This window comes from Ostrinia nubilalis, chromosome 28 (assembly GCF_963855985.1).
Source record: "Ostrinia nubilalis chromosome 28, ilOstNubi1.1, whole genome shotgun sequence".
Taxonomy (NCBI): domain Eukaryota; kingdom Metazoa; phylum Arthropoda; class Insecta; order Lepidoptera; family Crambidae; genus Ostrinia; species Ostrinia nubilalis.
In genome coordinates, this window is record NC_087115.1 from 7321206 (window position 1) to 7336103 (window position 14898).

At 42.3% G+C, this 14898-nt stretch overlaps 1 protein-coding gene across 1 annotated transcript in view; it reads left to right on the plus strand.

Annotated features, from left to right (window-relative positions):
• Positions 1-14898, plus strand: part of LOC135085250 (signal transducer and activator of transcription 5B) — a 54349-nt gene that overhangs the window by 6283 nt on the left and 33168 nt on the right. Inside the window, exons 3-12 of the mRNA XM_063980002.1 lie at positions 1096-1153; positions 1520-1596; positions 3017-3166; positions 3712-3829; positions 4991-5111; positions 6824-6933; positions 8196-8302; positions 9443-9557; positions 12797-12886; positions 14134-14216. Coding sequence (XP_063836072.1) covers positions 1103-1153; positions 1520-1596; positions 3017-3166; positions 3712-3829; positions 4991-5111; positions 6824-6933; positions 8196-8302; positions 9443-9557; positions 12797-12886; positions 14134-14216 — 1022 coding nt within the window. The 5' untranslated portion in view covers positions 1096-1102. The remainder of the gene's footprint in view (positions 1-1095; positions 1154-1519; positions 1597-3016; positions 3167-3711; positions 3830-4990; positions 5112-6823; positions 6934-8195; positions 8303-9442; positions 9558-12796; positions 12887-14133; positions 14217-14898) is intronic.

Here is a 14898-nt window from a genome sequence, read left to right on the forward strand (position 1 = left end):
CCAAAATCAGCTCAATCGGCCCAGCCGTTCTCGAGTTTTAATCAGACTAACGAACATCAATTCATTTTTATTTATATAGATAGATTAATTCATATCTGCGTGTCTACTTTAAACATTGAATCATCTTACGACACGTGTCATTGTTTTGATAAAGGATTTTTTGGTGTTTCTTATTCTGCCATAGAAAAGATATTTGTTTTGGGGCTGATATTTCACCAATTGTAGGTATGGAAATATGTCAAAATGAATTTGTTCTTGAGATAAAAGTTAATAAATAAAATAAATAATAAATAAATATCCTTAGACATTTTACACTGCGCTTCTAGTCCTAAACTAAGCAAAGCTTGTACTATGGGTACTAGACAACGGATATAAACATAATTAAACACTTTTTTTTTTGTAAATACATACTTATTATACATAGAAAACACCCAGTCCAATACAAACAAATATGTTCATGCACACAAATGTTTGTACTGTGCGGGAATCGAACCCGCTACCACTTCGAACCACTACACCAAACGGCCGACAATACAAACCTAGCATTTAAAGTCTCGCATAATATTGTATTTAATGCGCGTTGAACTTTCTTCTCTCACTCTCTCTCATATTAATTAAATTGTTATTTAATTTGAAATCTACCTAATCAATTTAATTTCAAAAACCACTTACAATAGTTTTAAAAATCTAGATTTATTATAGATTCAGTAAAATAGTAATATTTTATGTAATAATATCAAATAAATGTAATTTTAAATATAGTTCCATATTTTACTGAATTTTACTAAATCAATATCAACTAAACACACTCTAGTCAAGTGTAAGTGGTGTAGTAGAAACTAATCGAGTATAGTTTGGAGATGACTTTTTTTACTAAGCTCCTCCAAACTATACACGATCAGTACGCAAAATTCGTGTATAGTTTGGAGTCACAGATTTACAAACGGGCACTCCGAAATATACACGAGCAGTTTCCTATGGGTGCGTTCTGGCCATGTATAGAACGGAAAGACGCGTCAGCGACTTTAGTAGATGCTTCTGTAGTGGAGACTAAATGACCTAGTGATGATGATGATGATGTATCCTTGTCCGCAGACCCAAGATGTCGCTCTGGGCTAGAGCGCAACAGCTGCCACCAGAGAGCTTGCAGAAGGTAAGCATTGCCATATCTAGGGTAATTTTTCATGATACGATGAACTGTCATCTACGTACCAGTAGCCCAAAATCAGGCACTAAAGCCCGGTCTGTGAGCACGTAGAATTTTGTCCAATGACCCCAAGCTACCCATCCTTATCGCTCGCGCGCAATTATATTGCTGTCGCGACTGAGCCACGGGCGCCCGCAGTGAGTGTGCGAGCGCAACAGCAACATAATTACGCGCGAGCGATAAGGATGGGTAGCTTGGGGTCATTGGACAAAATTCTACGTGCTCGCAGACCAGACTATAGAAATAATGAAATCTCCGCATTCTCCGCTCTGCTCCGCCTTGATGGTAACCGATGGTTTTATCATTTGGCAGGTACGCGCTATATACGTGGATCAGTTCCCGATTGAAGTACGGCACTGCCTTGCCTCATGGATCGAGACCAGGATTTGGTGAGTTTTCTTCTGACCTCAGGGTTTTTAGCCGACTTTAAAAACTGAAGAGTATAGGTACTTCCCATGAATTTAGAATTCGTTCAGTAGTCCAGAATCCTGGAAGTACGCAGTCGTAATGTAATTGATATAGATATAACACACTTTATTGTACATACAAGAAGAGAAAAAAAAAGAAAATAGATTTTCAACTTTATTACATTACTAGCAGCCGTAGATAAATGTATTTAACAAAAAAAATATAAATGAAATAAAATATTCTTATGTTCATAAAAGAAATGGATTCTAATGTTAAAAGATTTTGTCAAATCGGTCGAGTACTCAGTTAATTCAATACAAATGTCACCGTAAAATTGTGAATAATTCTGTCAGATTTAAATCTGACGTAGTTAAGATTACAATCTAACGTAACCTAACCCACTGTTTCTATGTACTGCTGCGTCTACTGGTTTCTATGTATTTATACAGGGTGGGTGAATCAAACTGATAGGGGAGGTAGTTCTACTAATGTACTATCCCTAAAAATATGAAAAAAAAGCGCATAAGGAAACCAAAAAAATTTTTTTTTAAAAAGTGAAAATAAATCAGCTTTGCCTAAGTATCTGGCTATAATTGCTGCGTTTGGAGTTTATTTCTACTTTTTTCTTACTAATATTAATTGTACATGATCGCTTCGTTTATCTGTAAACAAACTTTTGAAAATAAAGACTAGATTTCGAGTTTAGAGCACTTTATTTCCAAAAAATTCCGAACTCAAAAATTTTATTGGGCTTTCAAATAACACCAATATTGTTGGGGCATCATGATTGTGTTAGAAGAAAATCTTTAAGGTTCGCATCGTGGAAGGTGCGATTTATTTGATGTTGAGTGATAGTTGTTGAGTTGATAAAATGACGGAGTTAACAATTTCACGTTTAGACAAACATTCAGATCTTTCTTATATCCTGCTAAAATCATAACTAGCGAATATGTTCGATGCATCTGTATTATTGTATAAGTACTGTAGCAATATAAAATTGTACTGTAATGTAGTATTTGCATTTTTTTTTGCGTAGTTACACATTATTTAGCAGATTCAGTGCTTTTCTTTAAGGCCCAGAACAGACGGTGAAATGCAACTGCAACGAAACTGCAACTGCTAGTTACTTTTGAGTTGCATCTAAGTTTCTGCCATAGCGTCCGTTGAGAGACCACACATGACGCGACCAGTTTGTAAATTTCAGTTTCAGTTTCATTCATCAGAATCATCAGAAAGTTGCAGTTTCGTTGCAGTTGCGTTTCACCGTCTGTTCTGGGCCTAAGTGATGGGGCACTTATACATGTAATTTTGGTTATGTATTTTAAATTTTAATAGTGTACTCATTGTTGAAAAGCCAAAATAAATAAATAAATAACATAGTTTTCACAATTCCGTTCCCAGGACGCCCGAACCGGAAGAGCAGCAGCGCTACTTCGTAGAGGAGCTGGTGCACGAGATAAATACTCACGCGGAACTGTTGCTGTCATCCGATATGTTCGTCACGAGGATGAAGCTGTTAGAGGCTGCTAAGAACATCCACATGCAGTACAAGTGAGTACATATTATAACAGTCACGCGATACTAGTTACGGTCATGTGATATTATGTTCGTGACGAGGATGAAGCTGCTTGAAGCCGCCAAGAATATACACATGCAGTACAAGTGACCAGAGCTAGTACTAGATACTAGCTCCTGTCACGTGATAATTTTCTGTCATGTAATATTTTTAATGGTCGTGATCATGCAATATAAGTGAATATGATACTAGGATCACGTGATACTAGGTACGGTCACGTGATATTTTTAATGGTCGTCACTAGGATAAAGCTGTTGGAGGCCGCCAAGAACATCCACATGCAGTACAAGTGAGTACAAGTGACCATAGCTAGTACTAGATACTAGCTCCTGCCACGTTGGCGACTGAGTTTCTTCCGCCACTTCTTTTCAGCACCAGCCCATAATATGGTGGTGGTGGGGCGCTATATTTGCTGGCTACACAGGAGTTGCAGTGGTGGGAACGAGAGGTGGGGAATAGTCCCGTATGTTGACTGATTGGTTGAGTACTAATTGATTTGATTTGTTTTGTTTCCCTCCAGCCACGCGCCTCAAGAGTTATACGCGTACATGCGGCGTTGCCTGGCGCTCGAGATGGAAGTCATTCAGAGCGCCATGGGCCCACAATACGCGCCGCCCACCGAAAGAAAGTATAGCGAGGTGAGAAAACACATCACATTAACCCTTTATAGCAAGGCTGCTCAACCTTTTGAAGAGTCGGGCCAAACGGTGAATTCAGTCGTTAACGACGGGCCACCTACATTTTTGACAGCTAACTTCAGAGAGATCTTAAAGTTTGTACTGTGTTCGGCGGGATTTTTTATTTGGTGCGTTTTTTTTTTTCAAAGTCTACATGCGCGGGCCACTTAAAATTCTTTTGGGGGCCACACTGTGGCCCGCGGGCCTGGAGTTGAGCAGCCTTGCTTTATAGAATTCTGTCGCATACAGGATAAAACAGTGGCAAAACTTAAGAATATTGACTATTAGATGATCATCTTGAAGCCACAATAGCGGAACAGTGAAGGGGTTGGACTGACCGACTCGAAAATATTTAGCTAAAGCCTGGTCCGTGAGCACGTAGAATTTTGTCCAATGACCCCAAGCTACCCATCCTTATCGCTCGCGCGTAATTATATTGCTGTCGCGACTGTGCGACGGGCGCCCGCAGTGAGTGTGCGAGTGCGACAGCAACAGCAGGATGGTTAGCTTGGGGTCATTGGACAAAATTCTACGTGCTCACGGACCAGGCTTTATGAGGAGCTAACGGGACTATTAGTAATTTGTGCAATACAACTTGCTAATATTTAAAAATTCGCATTCATGTAATGTCTATTTTGTTTGGCATGGTCTTTATGGGAAATCCTGTATATTGAAGGCCATAATTTAAAACCTTGATAATTTATCATAAGGTCGAAAACTAATGACAATTTCCAGCATTTGTTGTGCCCTGTAGAGGAGGTCATTTGCATTTATTTTTTGTAATAGGTTCTCATAAAGCTACAGTTAGATGAAATATTATTCTTTACTTATACAATTCTTAGTTTTACATACAATATTCACATGCATATTCGCAATTAATAATATAAAAGCGCTTTTTGCTAAAAATAAATTACTTATATGACTTTTTATGTTCTTTTGCTCGATTTCTTTTACTTTTACTTAAAAGAAGACCCCAATCGACACCCTGTTATAACTTCAAACCTGATACTGAATGAACAATTTTGTATTTTATTTGTATTTGTATTTCGCTTCGCTTCCGTGCTTGCGGATTTTTTGAACATTCTAATATAGACCTTAACTAACTGCATATAACGTCGACAGTTGATCACCGGTCTGCAGACGGTCCGCCAGAAGGTCAACCTGGTCAGCGACGAGATCCGCAACCTGCAGACCAACATGGAGTCCTTTTCCATCCAGTACCACGAGTGCATCAAGAACAAGGGTCAGTATGTCCACGATAAGATAAGCAGAAGAATAATTTGTTACATCAACATACAGCATACCTGATGGCCGCTGGGGCAGGAAAGTTCTTGAGTGGCGACCACGAGCTGGAAGACGTAGCGTGGGCAGGCCTCCCACTAGGTGGACCGACGATCTGGTGAGGGTCGCTGGAGGTGCCTGGATGCGAGCGGCGCAGGATCGGTCTTCGTGGAAATTCTTGGGGGAGGCCTTTGTCCAGCAGTGGACGTCTTTCGGCTGAAACGAACGAACGAACGAACAGCATACCTACTAGATCGTTCTATCCACTCGGACGCGCCCCACCATTCTTCCGCTGCTGTTTGAGTGTTATCGGTACACGCTAATGCTCCATGAGTGCACACGCACACTACAGTAATGGCTTACGGATTGCTCGGACCACACTCCCCGCACCCCGCGCGACCGGGACCACACATTGGTGGAGCGCGGCCAGGTGGATGAAACGATCTACAGTAGTTGGTAGACAGTTATAACTGCTGGGGCAGTTGCTATTAACTGCTGTAAAAGTTGGTATTAATTTGTTCAACAAGTCAAGGACGCGTGACGTAGAATGAAGAGCGCGGGTGAAGGTAACTGCGAGAGAGCAGTCAGAGTGAGCTTGACGACTGCGTTAAGCAGTCACAACTGCTCTAGTGTAAAAAAGTACAGTCAAATGTCCCAAGTTTTTTAAAGTATCTCATTATGCCCCTCTTAGGGCACATCACTTAACTAGCAAGCAGGTTACAGTTGCCTAGAAAAAAGAGTATTGAAGATAAAGATGAAGATATTTATTTACATAAGTAAACATGTGTGAAAAACATATTTCAAAATTTTCTCATTATGTCCCCTTTATGGCACATCACTTAACTCCAGCAAGTTGACCTTGGCTGTTTAGATAAAGGAGTACATTTGCCCAAGGTTCTCTTAATATTTATTTATGTTAAAATTATCACAACGGGATTTTACAACAAAATTTTTATAACGGTAAATAAGATATTTAGATACCCTCCCGACGTTTCGGCTTGGTTGCACGATAAATAATAATATAGAAATATCTTATTTACCGTTATAAAAATTTTGATGTAAAATCCCGTGAAGTGATAATTTTAAAGTAAAAAAATGCAATATAATACACTGGTCATCATAAAAATCGACCCACCCGCGTCAAGCACTTTCAAACGTATGCATCCCCACTTCCCACCAATATTACTATACTATATTACCATTTAAAAGCCTAGTTCTAAACTTCATTTCATTAAAGGAAAGGTTTTTACCCCAAAAATGTGTCTGTAGAAGAATCGAGAGTCACTTCTTCAAAAAAATAGGTAGTTACGCTTGAGCCAACTTTTATGGCTATAAAACTGTTAAGTTGGGATTAATCGCTATCCATCTGTTAAAGAGGACACGTGTGATCATTATTTGGTTTTATAATCATAAAAATTGGTCTAATTGATCCCAGAGGTGAGCCCAAAGTGAGGTCTTTTTTCAAGTCACATTTACTGTATATCGCGTTTATGTTAATCGTTTATTAAGAAATCAAATGTGTATTTCTTTAAGGATATTTATTGGACTTTCAAATAACACCAATATTGTTGGGGCACCATGAGTGTCAGTAGAAACGAGCTTTCCTGTAAAACGTAGGTGGGCCGATTTTTGTGATGGCCAGTATATTTATTTATGTCCCCGTTTGTCCCCCAGGGCACATTACATACCTTCAACAAGCGGGCCCCATGACGACGGAGCGCCGCGACTTGGAGGCATGTTTGCGCATCCAAATCGAAGAGATGGAGCGGAAGCTCAACGTGCTGGTAAGTGGGCTTTATGACGGTCCCCGTGGGCCCCGTTTATTTATAGCGGTCCCCGTGGGCTTTTTTAGTTTGTGGCGGTCCCCAAGATTGCCTTAAATGGGATGGTGGGGCTCTTTACTTCTAAGTAATCTCTATATTTACAGCTGTCCCCGTCGTTTTGTTTATAACAGTCCCCATGGACTCTTTTAGTTCGTAGCGGTCCCCATGATTGTCTTAGATGTGATGGGGAGCGGGAAAATGTACTTGTCGAGGCCAGGGATGGATGAGCATCGCTGTCACCGGCAGCAGGGTCTTCTGGTTCAGGGTTCATGGCGTAGGTTTCAGGCAAAATGAAATCCACTCGTAGAAATTAATAAACTCAGTGTATTCACGAGAATAATTACACACAGGGCTAGAGTCGTATCGGAACTGAGTGAACCAACGGTACGCGATAGGAACGTCCGACCCGAGTGATAGTTAAACACGAAACTGGTTTTAGCACCACGATTCCCCCGCCGACACGATTCCGTTCTTGTTTCGTCACTCAATTGACTCGATCGTAATAACGTTACGGCGTTCACTCACTTCCGGTACTACATTTGAGAACTTATTGCTAAATTATCGCAAAATTAAGAAAATAAATTATTAAGACTGCGACATACTTATAAGTGGTCCACACAGTCCCCTTTAGTTTGTAGCGGTCCCCATGGTTGCCCTAGATAGGATGGGTCCTTCATTTCTAGTGGTTTCTGTAAGCCTCGTTTTTTCATAGTGGTCCCCATGAAACTTTGGTTGAAAGCGGTCCCCATCGTTGCCTTAGATGAAATGGGGCCCTTCACTCCTAAGTGGGCCCCATAGGGCTTTGTAATTTATAGCAGTTTCCTTTTGTCTTAAGCCCTTACGTTCGTAGCTGTCCCCATGGGACTGTCCCCTCTTTATACAGGGTGTTGGGTAAATGAGTATATGAGCCGACACTAGCCCATGTTAACATAATAATATGCATATGGTATGGTGAAGTCAGAAATTTGATATCGTCATTTTAATTTTCTAAATGTTCATACAAAATAAAATGTATAAAATCAGATTTGTATGAAAATTAAAATAATTAAAATGATGATATTAATTTTTTGACTTCACCATACCATTTATAATATGCATATGTTATCATGCGCTAGTGTCAGCTCATATGCCCATTTACCCATTACAGCCTGTATAGCTCTTTCGAATAATTTATCACCACAATTTAAACGTTATTCCCTCACCATAAGGTCTATTTTTCACAGGTGGCCCAGATCAACCAATCGCAGCTGGAACTAGCGGACCACATGAAGGAGAATATCGCGGCACTGAGACAGCTGCAGAGCCAAGTCCTGGATGAGGAGCTCATCAAGTGAGTTTCAACCTTATACACCACTACATTTTTATCTCCGAAAAAATTTTAAAAGGTTATGTAGAAATGTGTGAAAAATATAAAGTTAAAAAAAAAAATTTTTTTTTCTTAAGTTAATTTTTTTATTAAATTTTCTTTAGTCCGTATTTTACGCGTCACAGCTGGGCCACTCCGAGTAGTCGTACGCGCTCGCACATTGTCCCGATCTGTCTGTCTCGCTCACGCCTCGACCACGCTTCCAGTGTTATTATTACTTACTTAGCTAACTTAGACCATTTTAATGCAACATTTCAAGTAATTTTGAGTTCTAATAAGTGTTACATAATCTTACGTAAATAGTGCTAGCGACGCGTGTGTCCATAAATTACCAATTTTGGGAGGAAATTTTGAGTAACTTTATTTAACTTTTTTTTTTGCATAAATAGGATTATCAATAACTCATTACCCAGAATTTTTTTTTTCGGTGATAAGAATTTTGTGGTGTATACTGGTGTTAAGGACTATATTAGAACAAAGGCGACATCTGCTGGTGAAATGAGTTTGAACCTTATGTACTGATGTTAAGGACCACATTAAAATAGCAGACAATAGGGCGAGACAGGTGTTAGAAGAAAGATAGAACTCAGCATTTATAGATCTTTTCATCCACGAAGAGATCCAAATCGGTGAAAATTGACTGAGATATACCGCACTTAAGCTCAAAAGTCGAGCCCCGTGACGTCACTACGTGGTGAAAATTGTATCACGGTGTGATGTCACACGGAACCTCCAACGCATCATAACTTCGTATTTGTTTCTTGGTTCATTAAGAATATGCGTGTCAAATATTTGTTGACAATAATTATAAAAATAATTATATTATCTTTGTTAGCTGTCCTTAAAATAAATAATTGACGGACGAATATAGTCGAACCACTAACTAGCTACTAAGGAACCCTATCCACTTGTGTTCAAATTGGATACACACAAAATATTTGTAATTAAACTGGATCCTGTTTTTTACTGGTCCAGTTTAATGACAAAACCGAATCGGAAATTCGAACGAATCGGTTTTTTGTACCCTGCAAACGGGACATTAGGTTGTCACTGCGGGAAAGACATACTACTCTGGGTTTTACTAAACCACCAACACTTTTCCAGATGGAAGCGCGAACAGCAACTCAGCGGTAACGGCGTGCCCATGCAGTCCAACCTGAACACCATCCAGGAGTGGTGCGAGCTGCTAGCCGACCTCATCTGGACCAGCAGACAGCAGGTCAGTACTCATCACTTGCCCCCCTCCAAGCTAGGTATGACGCTGGACGCCCCCCCCCCCTCGCGAATTAGCTTTGAAAGAGCAAATTCAAAGGATCTGACTTGAAGGCCAGAAACTGGGTATGACTTGCCCCCCCCCCCCCCCTCCCTAAGGCAGAAGCTAGGTACTACACCCTCCCCGGGTTTGTCCCCCCCAGGCCAGATGATGGGTATGACTTGCCCCCCCCAGGCCAGATGATGGATGACTATGAGTGGTGCGAGCTCTTAGCTGACCTCATCATGCCCCCCCCCCCCAAGCTAGGTATGATGCCCCCCCCCCCTCCCTAGGCCAGAAGCTTGCTATGACTTGTCCCCTCCTAGGCCAAAAGCTGGGTATGACTTGTCCCTCCCTAGATCAGAAGCTGTGTATGACTTGCTCCCCCCTAGGCCACAAGCTGAGTATGATTTGTCCCCCCTTAGGCCAGAAGCTGGGTATGACTTGCTCCCCCTTAGGCCACAAGCTGAGTATGATTTGTCCCCCCTTAGGCCACAAGCTGAGTATGATTTGTCCCCCCTTAGGCCACAAGCTGAGTATGACTTGTCCCCCCCTAAAGCAGAAGCTTGCTATGACTTGTCCCCCCCTAAAGCAGAAGCTGGGTATGACTTGTCCCTCCCTAGGGCAGAAGCTGGGTATGACTTGTCCCTCCCTAGGGCAGAAGCTGGGTATGACTTGCCCCCCCCTAGGGCAGAAGCTGGGTGTGACTTGCCCCCCCACTAGGCCAGAAGTTGGGTAAGACTCCCGTGTCGCTCTCATACCTCAGGCACTGACGCCCGTACTCACAAACGATACTCGCTTAAGTGAAGCAGCAAATCACACGCACAGCGTTGAACAAAGCTCTGTGATTAGTTCATGTGTCACCCTGTGCGCCCACGCGCACTGTGAGACCTCATAGCAATGTGTGTGAATACGGGCATGACTCAGTTTAGCGCTAGGACTATGGCGCGATAGTCAATGCAGCGGCAACGGCGTGCCCATGCAGTCCAACCTGAACACCATCCAGGAGTGGTGCGAGCTCCTAGCCGACCTCATCTGGACCAGCCGCCAGCAGGTCTGTACCCATCATCATCATCATCATCATCATCTCAGCCACAGGACGTCCACTGCTGAACATACGCCTTCCCATGGGCGTATCTCGCGAATTAGCTTTGAAAGAGCAAATTCAAACGATCTGACTTGAAGGCCAGAAGCTGGGTATGACTTGTCCCGTCCCCCCCCCCCCCCTACTAAGGCAGAAGCTAGGTACTACTCCCCCCCCCAGGTCACAAGCTGGGTATGACTTGCCCCCCTTAGGCCAAAAAGTGGGTATGATTGCCCCACCCCCCCACTTGGATTTCTTAACTTGACTTGGATAAGTCAAGTAAGTCAAGTCCACTTGGATTTTTTGGATTAGTTGAGCTGAGGTGACACGATATGAATTTTCGCTGACGTTTGGCATCACAAAAGTCCCCCCTCCCCCTATAAGGTAGAAGCTGGGTGTGACTTGCCCCCCCACTAGGCCAGAAGCTGGGTAAGACTCCCGTGTCACTCTCATACCTCAGGCACTGACGCCCGTATTCACAAACGATACTCGCTTAAGTGAAGCAGCAAATCGCACGCACAGCGTTGAACAAAGCTCTGTGATTAGTTCATGTGTCACCCTGTGCGCCCACGCGCACTGTGAGACCTCATAGTGATGTTTGTGAATACGGGCGTGACTCAGTTTAGCGCTAGGACTATAGCTCGATAGTCAATGCAGCGGCAACGGCGTGCCCATGCAGTCCAACCTGAACACCATCCAGGAGTGGTGCGAGCTGCTAGCCGACCTCATCTGGACCAGTCGTCAGCAGGTCTGTACCCATCATCATCATCATCATCTCAGCCACAGGACGTCCACTGCTTAACATACGCCTTCCCATGGGCGTATCTCAGGGGTACGACTAGCCCCCCCCCTAGGGTAGAATTTGGGTATGACTAGCCCCCCCCCCCTAGGTTAGAATTTGGGTATGACTATTCCCCCCCGTAAGGTAGAAGCTGGGTATGACTTGCCCCCCCTAGGTCACAAGCTGGGTATGACTTGTCCCCCTCTAAAGCAGAAGCTGGGTATGACTTGTCCGCACCTAGGGCAGAAGCTGGGTATGACTTGTCCCTCCCTAAAGCAGAAGCTGGGTATGCCTTGTCCCAGGCCAGATGATGGATGACTATGAGTGGTGCGAGCTCTTAGCTGACCTCATCATGCCCCCCCCCCCAAGCTAGGTATGACACTGGACGCCCCCCACTTAGGGCAGAAGCTGGGAAATACTTGTCCCCACTAGGGCAGAAGCTGGGTGATACTTGTCCCCCCTAGGGTGAAGCTGGGTATAACTTGCCCAGCAGGTAATATTGGTTTAACTTTCCCCCGGGACAAACTTGACCTTCACTGGTTGACGGTCAAGCTGTAGATCCTGGCTACACAGGACTTGCAGCGGTGGGAACGAGAGGTGGGAATAGTTCCTGTCATTGGACCACGAAATCAATTAGAAGAACATATTCGAAGTTAATGCTCGACTTCCCAGTGCGAAGCAGATGCTGGATAAGTCAATGGTCATCATCATCATTTCTGCCACAGGAGGTCTACCTTGACCTTGAATGATCGCCATTTTTCTTATAAGAGCTTCGAAGCACTTTTTTTCGTCAAACGCGTCCAATATATCTTTTTTGCCTCATACTGATGACTGAGCTGGAAGGTGGCCAGAATAAAATCCTATTTTCAACCGACTTCAAAAAAGGAGGAGGTTCTCAATTCGACCCGTATGTTTTTTTTTTTCTATGTTTGTTACGCGATAACTCCGCCAATTATGAACCGATTTGAACAAATCTTTTTTCGGCGTATAGGTAATACCTCAAGGGTGGTCTCATTTAAATTTAATAATAGAAAAAACAACCCCCAAGGGTGGAAAATTGGGGATGAACTTTTTTATACGCAATATCTCCGCCGATTATAAATCACTTTGAACGATTATTTTTTTGTTGAATAGGTATTAGCAAAAGGGTGGTTTCATGCGAATTTGAAGAAAATATTTCACCCCCAAGGGTGGAAAATTGGGGATGAACTTTTTTATACGCAATATTTTTAATTTTTAGTTTTTTTTTGTGTTCACGCATTTGAAGTCGGTTTTTTTTTAAAAGTTAATTATTAAGAAGGTTTTTCTTAATATTAATTTATAATTTATTATTGTACACAGGTGACCAACGTATCCCGCATCAACAATAAGACGATCCCTGAGCTTCGTCAGCCGCACCTCATTGAAATGTTGGAGGATATGAGCAAGCAGGTACTATGACCAGAATCCATATCCACGTGTCTTTTCGATACGATCACTCGATAGGATGGCTCCGTACGGCTAGCACGAAAACTTTCGAATTCAAATCGTTTGCGTACTCGAATCACCATCAAAAGATTTAGTAAGAAAACTACAACAGCGCCCTTGTGATTGTGAACGTGTCGTAAAGTGAACTTAGTATGAAATGTGGTTGCACGAAACTTATTTTGAGAATCAAAATTGTCACATTATCGTTTAATTCGAAGGTTGAGTATCGAATTTTGTCGAATACGCAAACGATTCGAAGACGAAAGTTGTTCATGCTAGAGGTACAGACCTGAAATATTATCCGTTTTCCTAAAATTTATTTTTCGCAAAATGTCTGCTATTCAGAATGTGAGCACGTCAACAGCAGCTGGCATAATTTCAGCTGCTTAAAATGTCAACTATTTAAAATTGTCGATCTCCAAGAATAACAGTTTTTGTACAATGTTCGCTTTTCAGATTATACAAATTATAGAAATGTAAACATTATGAATTCTTATTCTTCTTCTTATTATTATGAGAGCCGTGTGGTGACGGCAGAGTAGAATACATTTGTAACCAACCCCTACTCTTCACGCGGGTGTCGTAAGAGGCGACTTAGGGACTACACATCAAACAGAGAATGGGCAGCAGCGCTCTCTGAAAAACATCAATCTTTTAAACTGCGATCTCCAACCCGCCTGCCAAGCGTGGGGATTATGGCAAATCCCTCCACTATAGTGGAGGAGGCTCATAGTCCAGCAGTGGACTGTAAAGGGCTATTGATGATAAACATTATGAATCTTCTAAGACCGCACATTTTAAATTAAAGACATTTCGATAAAGCTGACAAAATAGGAATGAAAACATGATGAGTACGTATACTTTTTAAGAATTGTACATTTTAGGAAAACAGATATTTCAGGCCTGAGCCCATAGGATCACCTCTCAGCGATTTGTCACTTGACGTTTAATCACTGGCATCCGATTAAGCCAAACTTAATAATAGGTGACAGGTGAATACTGCGGAGGCTACGAATATTAGAGTGTAAACGCGAAAATTGTGGATATTTAATAAGTAATACCAATGTAATACATCTTGCAATCTGAATTGGACATTTTTAAGCCCGCTGGATGATTTGCTAATTGGACGAAATGCGCTCAAACGAACCTTTACTTCTCGAGTCTGACTCGCACTTGACCGATTTTAATGTATACGATTTAATTTTTTTAAGGTGACCAACTTGCTGTCTACCCTCGTAACGTCAACATTTGTGATAGAGAAACAGCCGCCGCAAGTCATGAAAACCAACACTCGGTGAGTCTATAATAATAATATTTAATAAATGATTGATAGCTGAAAAGATTTCTAAATATAGGGTGGGCCAAAAATTTTTGCAAAATATAGCAACGCTTGATTCCTCAAAAATTATTGGATCGCAATCATTTTCGCAAAAAGGGTGCGTTGGTGATAGGAAACTAAGGTCCGGTTTTCACCAAGGAGGAGCCGAGCGGAGAAGTGAAATTTTAAAAAGTCCGTTCTGCGAGCACGTAGAATTTTGTCCAATGACCCCAAGCTACCCATCCTTATCGCTCGCGCGTAATTATGTTGCTGTCGCGCTCGCACACTCACTGCGGGCGCCCGTCGCACAGTCGCGACAGCAATATAATTACGCGCGAGCGATAAGGATGGGTAGCTTGGGGTCATTGGACAAAATTCTACGTGCTCGGCGACCAGACTATAGAAAAATTTGACGGCACTTCTCCGCTCGATCCATTTCCACTGAAGCGCAGCGGAGTGGAGATGTGCAAATAATGGAATCTGATTGGTCATTTAACACACTTCTCCGCTCCGCTCCGCTTTGGTGGAAACCGGGCCTAACAATAGGTAAGGCCTTGTCTTTGAGGGTGAATTCGCCGCGAATCATACGCTCGTTGGCGAGATCGTAGCAGCCAATAAATAATGCTATCCAAAAAAGCATTTTTATTTATTCTATTCA